Source organism: Polyergus mexicanus, unplaced genomic scaffold, assembly GCF_030449975.1.
Source record: "Polyergus mexicanus isolate NDT 795.1 unplaced genomic scaffold, iyPolMexi1.0 SCAF_25, whole genome shotgun sequence".
NCBI classification, from domain to species: domain Eukaryota; kingdom Metazoa; phylum Arthropoda; class Insecta; order Hymenoptera; family Formicidae; genus Polyergus; species Polyergus mexicanus.
Window position 1 is genome coordinate 1,023,401 of NW_027223345.1, and position 14,074 is coordinate 1,037,474.

At 36.9% G+C, this 14,074-nt stretch overlaps 1 protein-coding gene across 1 annotated transcript; it reads right to left on the minus strand.

Annotated features, from left to right (window-relative positions):
* Positions 1 to 7,345: 7,345 nt before the first annotated feature.
* LOC138943146 (uncharacterized) lies at positions 7,346 to 11,138 on the minus strand. The gene is made up of 2 exons (XM_070313700.1): positions 11,066 to 11,138; positions 7,346 to 7,575 (listed from the first exon to the last, which is right to left on the minus strand). Exons 1-2 carry the CDS (start codon positions 11,136 to 11,138, stop codon positions 7,346 to 7,348), a joined length of 303 nt encoding a protein of 100 aa, XP_070169801.1.
* Between the last annotated feature and the right edge of the window lie 2,936 nt (positions 11,139 to 14,074).

Below are 14,074 nucleotides of genomic sequence, written 5' to 3' on the forward strand. Positions count from 1 at the left end.
TTAAATTTCAAATTATTTATTCATTTATTACGCTCGCATATTTCATCGGGTAAAAGATCTTTTTAATTCGAGAGCTTCAACAGAAATTATACGGATATGTCGACTTTTACAGCGATCGGAAGATGTATATTTATGATTCCTACTAATTTGCAAGGGTAAATTGCGGATAGCTCTCCTATTCCCGAAGCTCTACGTCTACTCTACGTCTGCAACGCATGAGTGACGATGACTTTAAGTCTTCGGAAGAGGATTCGGGATACACTATGTCGAGTGACATTCGTCACTTCGAATCGCGTTCACTCGAAAGGCTCCGGTTGCGTCATAGAAAATGTTTATGGGAAAAGCGTCACAGCGCGTGGAAAAAGAATGATTTAAGGAAGTTTGCCGACATACGGCGACGCGACAGCTGTACGCGATAGCGTGCTTACGTTTCCGCTCTCGTTTTAATTTCATCCACGGCGTGTTGCCCGACGGGGAAAATTTTGACCGCGAATACCCACCCGAGGGTGTGGCAGCGTTGAGCGCTTTCGCACGAGCATTTTTGCGCACGATGCCGTTGCATTATGCACGCGACACCGGGACGATATTACTCGGGCGCATCTACCTCGAGAGATCCAAAACGCCGCTACAAGGGGAATTATCAAACTAAAATTCTGTCGCGCGATTTTTGCGAGGATTATTTCCATCCTATATATAGATGCTTTCTTTTATCAGCTTCGTTTTATCCGCTCCACTTCCTCGCGCGCATCCCCCTTTATAACTCGCGCCCCTCCCTTCCTCCCCTTTCACCGCGAACAGTCCACGGTCCGCCGAAGCTCGTAGCTCGGAATTGTCGAAGAAGAAGCCCTCTCTGTCATGGAGAAGTTTTTAGAATCCCGTCGGGAAATTAAAAGTCCGACGCGAGTCGATGACAGCGCTTCGTTAATGCGAGAGTAAACTATATCCTGCTTGTAAAAAGAGGACTCCCACCGTGAAATCAGGTTAGAGAATTCGACGGAATTCTGATGCTCGACCGGGAATGCGTTATTCTCGGAACGGGAATGCTTGAACACTTGACGAAGGCGGATCCGCTCGCGAAATTGCGAATCGGCGAACCGATCTCGAATAGAGGTCGCTACTAATTTATTGAACTGTTGTGCAAACTTGGCGTTGAATTCAACTTACATCTTTGCATCCAAATGAGGCGACTAGTGTGTCATTCAAACGGAAACAACGCTAACTATTCGTCTCGATTCTAATCTTAATTTATTTATTACTATTGATTTACCTGAGTGCACGACCATGTTTAATCTCGACATTCATAGACATTGGCTTCCTCTCTGTGTACGCTTTGTTTATGAGAATAGAAATCCAATTTTCTTCGCCATTAAATTGAAAACAATATTGCTTTTCCTTCCCGAATTACACATTGTTTCCTTTTATATCAAAGTCTCTTTCAAATTCTCAAATAGAAATGATGTATACAGGGTGTCCCATTTTAAAGAACCCACTCAAATATCTCAGAAACACTGCGTTAAATCGAAAAATGTTTCAAACAAAAGTTGTGTGGCTTCAAGGGGGCCATAAGATGGTGACAATGATTTGACCTTGGAAAATCATTTCAAGGTAATGTGAAGGTCAACTTTAAAATCTTAAACGGAAACCCCCATTTTTTATTTAGTATTCTTGTAGCTGACATCGAGAGCTTTCCAAAACACTATAATAAAGTATTTTTTTATTAAGTACTTTTTGAGTTATTTTATGTTTTAATCTGACATATTTTGATATAAAAAATAAAATATTTCGTAAAATATTTAGTTTTCAATAATTTTACCGTAATACTTCTATGTACAGAATAATGAGACAAATCAAATAGTATGAAAAAAAATTGTTTTTAAGAAAATTATTTACAATGTATTTTTTTAAACAATTATTTGTTTTTTCTTTTGGCACCAATTAATTTGTCTTATTATTCTGTACATAGAAGTGTTACGGTAAAATTATTGAAAACTAAATATTTTACGAAATATTTTATTTTTTATATGCTCCTTAATAATGCGAATAAACATTGTAGAGAACGCGACAAAATGTAAACCGAAGAACTCCACGAGCATCCTTCCCTTTTTCCTTTTTATTCGTTTATCTAATAGCTATCTTTTTAAAGACAAAAATTAGGTACAGTAAACAAACTTTTTTTTTTTTTTAATAAACAATTAACTGACAGATTCTCATAGAGATAACAATTTGATCGTGTCGCGGCAATATCTTTGAGATATCTTTTTTTTTTTGACGAAATCCAGTAACGCCAAGGCACTTATAACGCTCCATGCACCACCGAAAAGAGGGGAACGAGGGGAACGGCGTAACGTTTCGACGGCGCATCGCGTCGGGACAAAAAGAAACGATGTGCGCGACGACTGGTGGGTGTGCGCGAAACAAGTGAGATGGCGGATTCTGCGGAGGTTCGAAAGAAAGAAGAGCAAAGAGGACCAGGCGGGTGAAGGAGTAAAGAGAACAAGGGTGGAGAAGGAGACGAGAAACGAACGGACGGTAGTCCGTGGTTACCACGAACTACACAATAGTTGGCCATCTCACAATAGAGCAGCCCAGGGCTGCGAGCGAGCAGACGGAATGAGTTTTTCCTTCGTTTCGAGTCGCGGGGACTATTTTAGTTTCCATTCTTTCCTTTCTCTTCGTCACCCTCTTTGTCTCTCTCTCTCTCTTATTTTTCTCTCTTCAACTTGCATATTTTATCTCCCTCCGTGTTGCTTGTTTCTTTCTCACCATCGTACCCTTCTTACTCCGGTTCGCGCGGCCCTTTCCTTCATTCACGTGGCCCGTCTCATTGGATCGTCTCGCACACAACACAGGCATCATAAAGTTATTATTTTACGGATACGTACGAGACGAGCACAAGGAACGACGAACGGGGAGGTGTCCCGCTTTAGTCAGCATGACGAAAAGGACCACCGATTCCCTGCCGGAATGACCGCGCGAACCGGAATTAATTTGTTCCCGGTTAATTCCGTTCGCGGACCACCGTAGTTAGATCTCTTCGGGACATGACGGATTCAATTTTAAACGGATAAGCGATGACGAAAACGGAACGCAAACCGACAAGAATAGAATAATAGATGACTTCATTCCTTTTTTAATCTTATAAAAGTGTACAACTTCTCTTTTAGTATACAATTTAAAATATTGATATATAAATCTACTCTCTTTTTGTTCTTGTCTGAGTTTCAGAATATAGATTAAAAGAATGAAGGAATCGACAGGTGGTAATTTAAGCAGATCTTTTGAAGAAAAAAAACTGTATCTCGAATTTTTATTTAAAATTTATGTCTATACTTTGTTTTAACTTTAATTTTCCATATACGTCAATTTTTCATCCTAATTCCCTTTCTCTCTCTCTCTCTTTCTCTCTCTCTCTTGATAAACGCGCGGACGGAGAATTATTTAATTAAGGTTTAATTAGGAGCAGATCAAAACTGAATAGCTATTATTATGACAGACTGCGTCGTAAAGGCGGAGCGTACACAACAAGAAGGGCTTCCCGACGAAAGGCGCGCAAGGCCGAAATTAATTTGTTTTCTCGTAATTCGGAGCTCTCGGACGGACCACCTGCGCAATACATAATTTTTTTTGTCCGTTGAATATTTCTCGTGTGAAACGCTTTCTACATCCTAGGGTCAATGATCGAAATACTGACCGAAATTTTTTTTTCACGGAGTGAACTAAACGCCTTTTAAAATGGGATACAAATGAATATTCAACACTTTATGTCCTCCATAAAAATCCGGTTATTAAATACCTGTTCGGTCCTGCGTCTTTTTACAGCGTGGAAATTTATTTTCTATCAACAAATGTCTCGCGCGTTATTTTTCCATAAAATAATTTCTCTCGGAGAAAACAAGATTAATTTTTCTGCGTGATCTAGATAGAATGTAATCGTTGAATAATTTATGGAACCTTAATTAAAATTACTAGGAGAAAGAAAGAAATTTAACAATCTTTCCTTTTATTCTCAAGAAATGAACATGAAATTGTGAAAGTTGCATCTCTAGCATTAGAATTATCTAACGATAGAATTGCTTACTATTTACCTATATTTATATCAAAATATTTTTCATTCAAATATTGAGAGAGAGAGAGAGAGAGAGAGAGAGTGGCCAATTTTATATACGACGGTGGAGCTTAGACGTTAGGACGTTAGAACGAAATCAAACGGAACATTTTCAAGTTTAATGCTTCGACAGACGCACGTAATGTATTCCGGATTCTCGTATATCAAAAGTCGTGTATATTCGTTTTGGCAGGTGGACGTATCTGCTTAATCGTTAGGTTTAAAGATTTATGATGCGACGGCCGGTCCGTTACGGCCATTCGAAATCATTTTTCGATTGATTATCACTGGTCGCCTGTTTTTTCTCTCTTTCTCTCTCTTTTTTTACCACTCCCGTGGAACTGTCACGGAAAAAATATTTTCCGGCCGAAACACGCTCCAGGTACGTACATACGTATCTGCGAATCTCGTTTTATGAAACAGCAAATTTTCGAGTTACAAATAAAATCGCCGCGGCACACTAACGAATATCGCGCGCCGTTTCACGTATCTATTAACTTTTCGATCGTGACGCGTGGAAAAATGAAAAAAAAAAAAAAAAACTAAAATAGAACGATAGCGGGAGAGGAAACAAAAAGAAGGCAAACGGACCAACATAAAAAAAAAAGGAGGAGAATCGGGCCGGTCCATTGTTAACGCGTTCCAATTATTTCTCGTGGATCCGCCCGTAAATATTGAAGGCACATTTCCAGCAGAGATATTCTCTCACCCTTCGCGACATGTGGAAAAGAGACGTAGCTCGGCCGCGAACGAAACGCATCTTGAGGCTGAATCGAGCCAAAAGAAAACTTCAATCTAAAAATACCGTCGTGAGAAGAGAAGTCGCGCGCAACATCATTAGTGAGATTTAATTTCAAAGAATCTCTCTAGCATAGACCGGGCTTTTCGAATGACTTCTATTTGATGTCAGCTTGCACGGAAAGTTTGATGATACGCCAGTCGGGCTTCCTTCTATCTCTTTCTCTCTCTGTTTTGGCCTACGCTGTAATAATATCTATGTTATACGCCTGACAGATCGACAGAACTTTTGTATCGTCGACTTGTATAATGAGGAGAATATGGAAAAATACGAGTGTTTTCGATGAAACGCACAATATGGTACATCACAAATCATTGTTGATACCACGCATGCGCGATAGCCTCCATAAAAAAAAAAAACATTAAATTTAATATTTGCTCTGTCAAACTTCACAATTGTTACTATAATAAATGTTATGTTATATGTTATAATTTTAAAGCACATGAATTTTTTCCATGAAATTTCATACGCAAGGCAATGTGTTAATAATATGAATACTATAGATATCATATAATATAACATCCATTATAGCCTTGTGCTCTATTCAGACTTGGGCGGCGCTCGCTTACATACAATTTTAATCCCTAAAAATGAAAATATATCCTGTTGCGACAATCTTTGCATTGTCGGCGAGACAATCGCAAGATCGGTGAGAATACACATGTTCGCGGGGAAAAAAAAAAAAAATGTATCTTGTTCATTAACGCTCGACAATGCTGGATGAAATTATTTTTGGTTTATCGCGCCGCTTAATGAATTTTTCAGTCACGCGAGAAGCCGCTTTGTCGCACGAATTCCCAGCGTACTCGCAACAACTACTTGGCCGCTCTCACAATCACTGCTCTTGAACCTAATAAACATGAAATATGAAACGCGATTCGTCAAATTGCATATAAGAGGAATTTCAATCAAAATCAAAGGCAAAACAAATAATTATTATTGATCAAAATAATACGTGGTTGTTACGAATTAAACGTATGCGATACGCGTTGCAATAGGCATTTCTCTCTCATCCTTTCTCTCTTGATAAGTTTCTATTGTACTTATATATACAGGGTGTCCCATTTTAAAGGACCCACTCAAATATCTCAGAAACACTGCGTTAAATCGAAAAATGTTTCAAACAAAAGTTGTGTTGGCTTTAAGGGGGCTATAAGACGGTGACAATGATTTGACCTTGGAAAATCATTTAAAGGTCATGTGAAGGTCAATTTTAAAATCTTAAATAGAAACCCCCATTTTTTATTTAGTATTCTTGTAGCTGACATCGAGAGCTTTCCAAAACATTGTAATAAAGTATTTTTTCATTAAGTACTTTTTGAGTTATTTTATATTTTAATCTGACATATTTTGAGATAAAAAATTAAATATCTCGTAAAATATTTAGTTTTTGATAATCTTACCGTAATACTTCTATGTACAGAATAATGAGACAAATCAAGTAGTATAAAAAAAAAATTGTTTTTAAGAAAATTATTTACAATGTATTTTTTAAAACAATTATTTGTTTTTTTTTGCCACTAATTAATTTGTCTTATTATTCTGTACATAGAAGTATTACGGTAAAATTATTGAAAACTAAATATTTTACGAAATATTTTATTTTTTATATCAAAATATGTCAGATTAAAATATAAAATAACTCAAAAAGTACTTAATAAAAAAATACTTTATTATAGTGTTTTGGACAGCTCTCGATGTCAGCTACAAGAATACTAAATAAAAATGGGGGTTTCTATTTAAGATTTTAAAGTTAACCTTCACATGACCTTTAAATGATTTTCCAAGGTCAAATCATTGTCACCATCTTATGGCCCCCTTGAAGCCACACAACTTTTGTTTGAAACATTTTTCGATTTAACGCAGTGTTTCTGAGATATTTGAGTGGGTCCTTTAAAATGGGACACCCTGTATGTATAAAATTTATATATATTAAACATATATTATAACTTTAAATTGAATATATATATACATCATAAAAAAAAAGATACAAATACATCAGAAAAGTTAATACTTTTTGTCTTGTGTATAATTACGTAATGCAATTTTTTATGTCTCTTAATTATGAAATACATTGCAAGTTTTTAAGTTGTGATCCGAGACGCCGTGTTCTCTTCCTTATTCTTTTCATTTAATTGCATTTACAATACGTTTTATTCTATTATATTCTTTACATAGATACGTCTCTCGTAATTTCAGATGTAGATTTTCAGTTTTCGCGAGTCTTTCTAGAAAGTCGCGATATGAATAAACTTCATGAATGTATTGTATGCGAACGAGTAACAATAAGCAAGAGATATTGTTTGCGAATAATCCGCACTTTCGTACAACTCGTACATTTATTAGCGATAGGGACGATAGCAAGGAGAATTTCCCTCGACGTTTGAATTGGCTGGCGTCGCGAAGATATCTTCTCGAGAAGATTTCGCCAAACTCTCAGTTCAAGCATGTTCGCGCTGCGTGTTAACTTTCTGTTTGCCAGGCATGCTCGGCTGTGCGTTTAAACGTAGGCAGAGCTTCCTTAATGCCTTCTCCATTTCTTCGGAGGTGACGCAGCTTTTACCAGCCGCCGTAGCGGAGTTCTTGGCGTCTTGCAAACATTCCTCCAATATGCTTTCTACGACATCCGAGAGAACGGCCTGTGCTCGGTCGGATATGATATATGTTCGACCTGCCGTTTAAAATTAAAGCGACTTATATGAACACGTGTCAGTTATAAAATGTGATTAATATCTAATCGAAAGGAAATTCAGAAACAGGAATACCTTTCGTATATTATTATCTGTCTCAAATTGCACTTTATTGGAAATGAAATTTTTGGCGATCAAGGTAAAATCGACATAATGTAATTGCGCTTTGCATGAACATTCTCAAAAATCTCATCACGTCAAGCTTGAAAGATTAATACATTCTATAATTTTATCGATATGGAATGTGCGATATATTTGGTTCAATTTTTTAGTGCACGTTAAGTGACATGATTCTTGAATGCGAACGAAAATTGATGTGAAAATGCGATGGAATATACTTTGACAATACAGATTAAATTTATATGAGCGTGATGAAGCATATACTGCTTTTTTAAGAACAACTCGCATTTCTAATTCGACGGCAAAGAGATAGATTCTGATGGAATTAATCGGCGCCACTGTGTTTTCCCGCAATTGCAGAAAGGGTATCGTGCACGATTGATCGACAACGGTTTCGGCTTCGTACATTTTTTTATTTTTACACGGATTTTTATTCCACCACCGATCTCCCTGGCGCGGCGAATATCAATGCCGGAAAATCGCGAGACGGGGAGAAAGAGCGGAATTCGATCGCACACGGAGGGTGTGAGCTCGCGGGTGGGCAAGAGGAAGAGAAGGGGGAGGGGAGAAGCGAGTGACCCCGCGGGAAAATGGTCTTTTCCGCGCGCGATGAAATATGGATCGTTTGTTAAAACTTGCGTGTAACGTGCGCCGCGCGTTTCTGGGAGGTGTCTACGCCAACACGAGAGGTCTTTCGGGTGAGGGAAAGACACGATCCGGGGTTTAATCGTCGACGGGTAAATCGATACCGAAGACACGCGTTGACTCTATGTTTATCGTACGTGATCGATCAACGATTTGAAAGAATGAGCTAGAAGAGAAATTCTCACAGTTTGCAAATCGTAACACTTTCCATACAGCACTGAAGCTTGCAACAACATTGCTGCAACATTGTAATATTGCATATTGCAGTTTAATGTTGCAGAAATATTGCAAAGACATTATTTTACAATATAACTTTAGCAATGTTACAGCAACATTCCGAAAATATTGCAAAAAAAGTATTCAATAATCGCTAGTTCATCCGTTTACCATTATGCGGCGCATGTTGCGCCATCTATTCCGCATTTAATTTTTAGTCATGATGATTATATAAAATTTACAAAGAGCGGCTAGTAAGATTAAAAAGATATAATAACTATTTTTGTTAATTTAAGTCGTATGATATAACCCCAATACAGGGGCTCAGACATTGGACTAAGAATTCTTTTAATAGTTTCCATTCTTATATAAAATCAAAAATTTGATAATAATTTTCTAATATGCAAGATACTTCAGATTTTAATAAATAAATTTTGAAATTATATAAAGACAAGGGAGATGTGAAAAAACTCGTATGCGTAAATTCACCACAATCTTTTTGCATCCGGATATCTGAATATTTCGGATACAAAGAAATAGTGAATTTACACAATTGCAAATTGAGTTTTTTCTCATTTCTCTTAGATATTCTCTGTCACTGAAGGAAATCGAATGTGTACTGAAAAATTTACATTTTATAATTTCGTTATTATTATAATACAGAAAATCTATATACACGCTAGATCCTGACTCTTATAGGCCTAATTTCTTATTATTTTTTTCATATGTTAAGGATATTATATCGATAAATATACATAAAGCATTATTGCATATATATATTATATTGCTATGTTGCTGCAATATTATATTGCAATATTTCTCTAGGCGGACATTTTACTGTTGCTGCAATATCATAACAACGTTGCAGCAACATTTCGCAATGTTTCTGCAATGTTGCAATCTTGCAGAAAAATATTGCTGCAATGTTATTGCAATCTTGCGGTGCTGTATGGGTTAATATCATCTCGCGAAAGGATAATAATAATTGATCAAAATTTAGTAAAAAAAAGAGGAAATGCTCACATAATGCATTCTTTGCAGTCGGAACAAAAACTTGAACGCGATAAAGCTGAATTTTATTTCACGTATGTCATTCCTCGAGATGTATTTAAGGGAAAATTCTATCTATCGTATAATATGATTAGAATCCTAATCGTAGCGTGGAAAAAAATTGATAAGATAAAATCAATACTATGAACGATTGTTATCATACTCACGTGATTTCACACATTTTCTCTTTAAACATAATACACACACATGCAAAAAAAAAACATTTAAATATCTCTAAACGTACAAATATATATCGCAACATACGCGGACAATTCATTTTCTTAACAAAGAAAGATAAAGAGTTTCCGGGCGCTTACGAAATTCTAGCTATATACAATAGATAAGCAGACTCTTAAGCGATAAAACGATCCTGCGATTACTCGTGCCGTTTCAAGCCGATGGCAGGACTGCATCTGCATCTCTCTTGAGGCGAGATGCACGGGAGGCGATTAAACGCAACACCTCGCGCTTCGGCGGATTCTTACATTTCGGTCCATCGTCAATTTGCGAGCGCTCTCTTCTTAATTCCACTGCTATATCCGTAGCGTATCCTCACTACGTGTAGGTGTGGTCGCGTTTTATCAACGTGGGTGTATCTCATTTCGCAAAGTGCGCGACCACTCCGCGCTCTCTCTTTCTCTCTCTCTCTCTCTCTCTCTCTCTCTATCTCTCCTTCTCTTTCTCGCTCGCCCCATTCGTTGCTTATTCATCCCCTACGGGTTCCTTCCACCGTGATTTCCGCCTGTCTCGCTTCCCCCGTCTGTCGATCTCATCCCTTCTCTCTGCTCTACCCTGCTTTCCCCGAAATAATCTGTCGCACATTTCTGCCGATTGTTCCGCGACTCGATGACGGTAGAACGTACCGGAAAACCGGGACTCGATGAAGTGTGGCAACGCGCGCGCGCGCTCATCTTCCGCAATTTTCAGAACGACCAAACACTCCCGGGGCGACTCGCTTGGTCGAACCGCGGCCACGAGATTCTTGTGTGCGCTAAGATTATATTGTGCACTCGCTCCGCGAAGGTATATAAGAGAGAGAGAGGGAAAGAGAAAGAGAGAGAGAGAGAGAGGGAGAGCGGCAAACGGGATGAGGGTGTGCGTTCTTTGAAGCTGGAACGGCCCGTATATTGTACGATACGAGACGCGGGTGAGAAAGATTGTAATGGATTTTCGTAGCTCGCGGAAAGAGTGAATCGCGAGATGGAATAAACGCTGACAACGAACCTTTCGCGTCGCGGCGCAACGCGTTTAATAATAAACGCGCGTTAAATTATCTTCTGTCAACGAATAATTGTCGCGCGGGCGCGACGACTGAAGGTTGAATTAAAATAAATTTTCTGGCTTTGAGATCTTACACTCCTCGAAATTAATAATAATAATAATAATAATAATAATATCAATTCACAAACTTAGGTTAATTTTATTGCGAATATTACGTACTTTGACCTTCCTTAATATCGAGATACAGCTTTTTCATCCGACGCCATTTGCCAGATTGATTTTTGCGACGCATGCTGTGACATCTGAGACCGTTTCTTATTTGATATTTCGAAAAAAGTATATATTTTGATCAAATAATTTGGATAGGCTCGGTTCTTCTAATTGAAATGTCAGATCGATGTTACGTGTGAGACAAATGTTTGACGTTGTTTCTATGGTTATTAGTAGCGATTATTTAAAACGATTTTTCTATTGTAATATTTAATAATTTTTAGTAAAAAAAAAAAAAATTTCTTCATTGCAATATTTTTACTGGACTATTTTTTTCAAAACTTGTAGGTAAATAAAAATTTTCTGCTTAACAACGTACCATGGCATCTTGATTGAGTCTAAGACCGTACAATATTTCCTTGGATATTTCTGCGTAAGAAGAATAAAACTGTATCGAATCTTGAAAATTATAACTGCGCGAATAAATTATTTAATTCAAGGAGGATTATTTATTTAATTAAAAATTCTTCAATTATACAGATTTTTGAAACAAAGAGATTAATCCCAATCATTTTAATCCAAAAAATATGAAATATTTTTACTAAACAATTCTATAATAAAGACTAATCGATAAAAAAAAATTATAAAAGATGCTGTATAATAAGAAAAACAAACCTAAGTCTAATATCGCAACGATTTGTTCGATCGTGATCGGTAGTTACGTGGAAAATCCTTATACCACGAGGCGCAAGATGGAACGTGCTGATGTATTTACACCCCTTATACGAGTTATGCGGAGGGAACATCTGCGAGACGAGGCGCGCGCCGACATAACCAAGGATTGCGATTGCATGCGAGGCGATATAGACAGGAGACAGGCTGGGTTGCTATCGTACCAATCTGTCGCGCCCTAGTTTAACCGCTAATTATTATGCATGGCTATGCAAATACATGACATTTCATCGACATCCAACATGAGACGGCACAACATATGTCTCGGGCGAAACTTCTTTGGCCATTGAAATAAAAAGAAAAGGAAAAAAAAACGAACAAGACACAGCCAGCGGCATTGTAAAAGCGACATCGTTGATGGCATCGTCGACAAAGAGAACGCTGTTTTAATCGTATCATTGGCAGGAAAGCCGGCGAGAAGTAGGCTATGGAAAACGGGAAATTAAAAGAATATTAGAAAATGGGTTATGAGAAAACAGACTTCTCTCTCTCTCTCTCTCTCTCTCTCTGTCTGTCTTTCTTTTTTCCGTTCTACCGGTATTTTTGTTCTCTTCTTCCCGTAAATCTTTTTCATCGGGGAAATTCGACGGCGCGCCAGAGGGAATTTATGAACTCGAATACCGTGAGGACTTTCTTTTTCCTTATGAAAGGAGGAAGATAGATCCGCGAGATATACTTAAGTCGGACAACGTTAGTGGAGAGTCTACCAGAGAGAGAGAGAGAGAGAGAGAGGAGCCAATTACTTCATCCGTAAGTGAAGCGAAAAAGTAAACGGAAAGTTCGGCAGTATTATGGACAAAGCTAATTCTCTAAATACGTTGATGTATCGCGGCATCGAGTTTCGAAATGAAATATCCAGTTTCGATATACATTCGATCTTTCGATCAAGCCACACATATTTCAACTTTGTTTAACGACTGTGTTATTAGGTCAACGCTCTTCTCCGTTCGTATCCCCTATGTAAGGAGGATACGGGGGTTAGTGAAATATTAACGCGTTGGGAAGTAACGCGTTACTTGTGTAACGCCGTTACCGTTACAGTTACTTTTTTTCGGTAACTGTAACGGTAATGGCGTTACAAATTTTATTTGTAACGGAAAAAGTAACTTCGTTACATTTTTCGGTAACGAGTAACGAATTTAATAGTTACTTTTATCGTTACTTTTTTCAAATTTTTTTATTTATTTAAGATATTATTCTTGCTATTGTGCGTGATAAAATTTTTATCTTAACCGTAAAGCCGTAAGCAAATCGACCAATTAGCATTCTTATTATGTTGTAAAAATGCTTGAATGCGATTGATCAACTTATGGCTCTTGCAGACCAGTGCGATGACGCGACGCGCGATATCCAATGAGAGCTTTATCTTTTCGGAAAAACAGAGCTCTCATTTACTACCAGTTCTAAGTACCTTGCAACGAAAATTAGAAAATCTCAATAAATCTGACCTTATAGATTGCCATTCATTAGTTGACGCTATTCAGCAAGGTTTAAATAAAAGGTAACTTATTAATTTGATTAATACATATGTCATTTAATTTTAAATAAGGATTTAATTGAAAAATATTATTTTATTTTAAACTATTGATTCAAAAGTATTAATTTCAATAAAACAAACAATGTCGCTTAATGTACTATATTTAATTTTAGATTTCTTACAATATTTGAAACAAAAGAATTAATAATAGCAGCATGTTTACATCCAAAATTTAAGTTAAACTGGTTAACCGGAGAAAAAAGAAAACGTGCTGAAAATTACTTGGAGGATTTATTGGGAATCCGATCAACTGAAAATTCTTCAAAAGCTGGAAAATCTGACGATCACGATGATTTTTTCATTTTTGAGCAAAAAACGGTGCAAAATGAATCTGAACAAGAAGAATAGCAACGGTTTTTAAAATCAAATAATTGTAATATAGAAATGTTAAACGACTATCCAAAACTTAAAAAACTTTTTATTAAATATAATACAGCTCTACCAAGCAGTGCATCTGTAGAAAAAATGTTTAGCATCGGTGGCTCTGTATTAACACCACAAAGAGGGCATTTAAATGATGATACTATGGAGCAACAAATTTTATTAAAAATTAATAAAGAATTTCGATAAAATTTAATCATTTATTTTGTAATAAACCTTGAATGAAATCTTGCTTACAATTTTTTAAAAGTTTTTCTTATGCAAAATAATTTATTAGTTTGTATCGTAAAAAAGTAACGGAAATTGTAACGACTCGTTACTTTTTAGTAACTGTAACGGTAACGAGTTACTTTTTAAAATTGGTAACG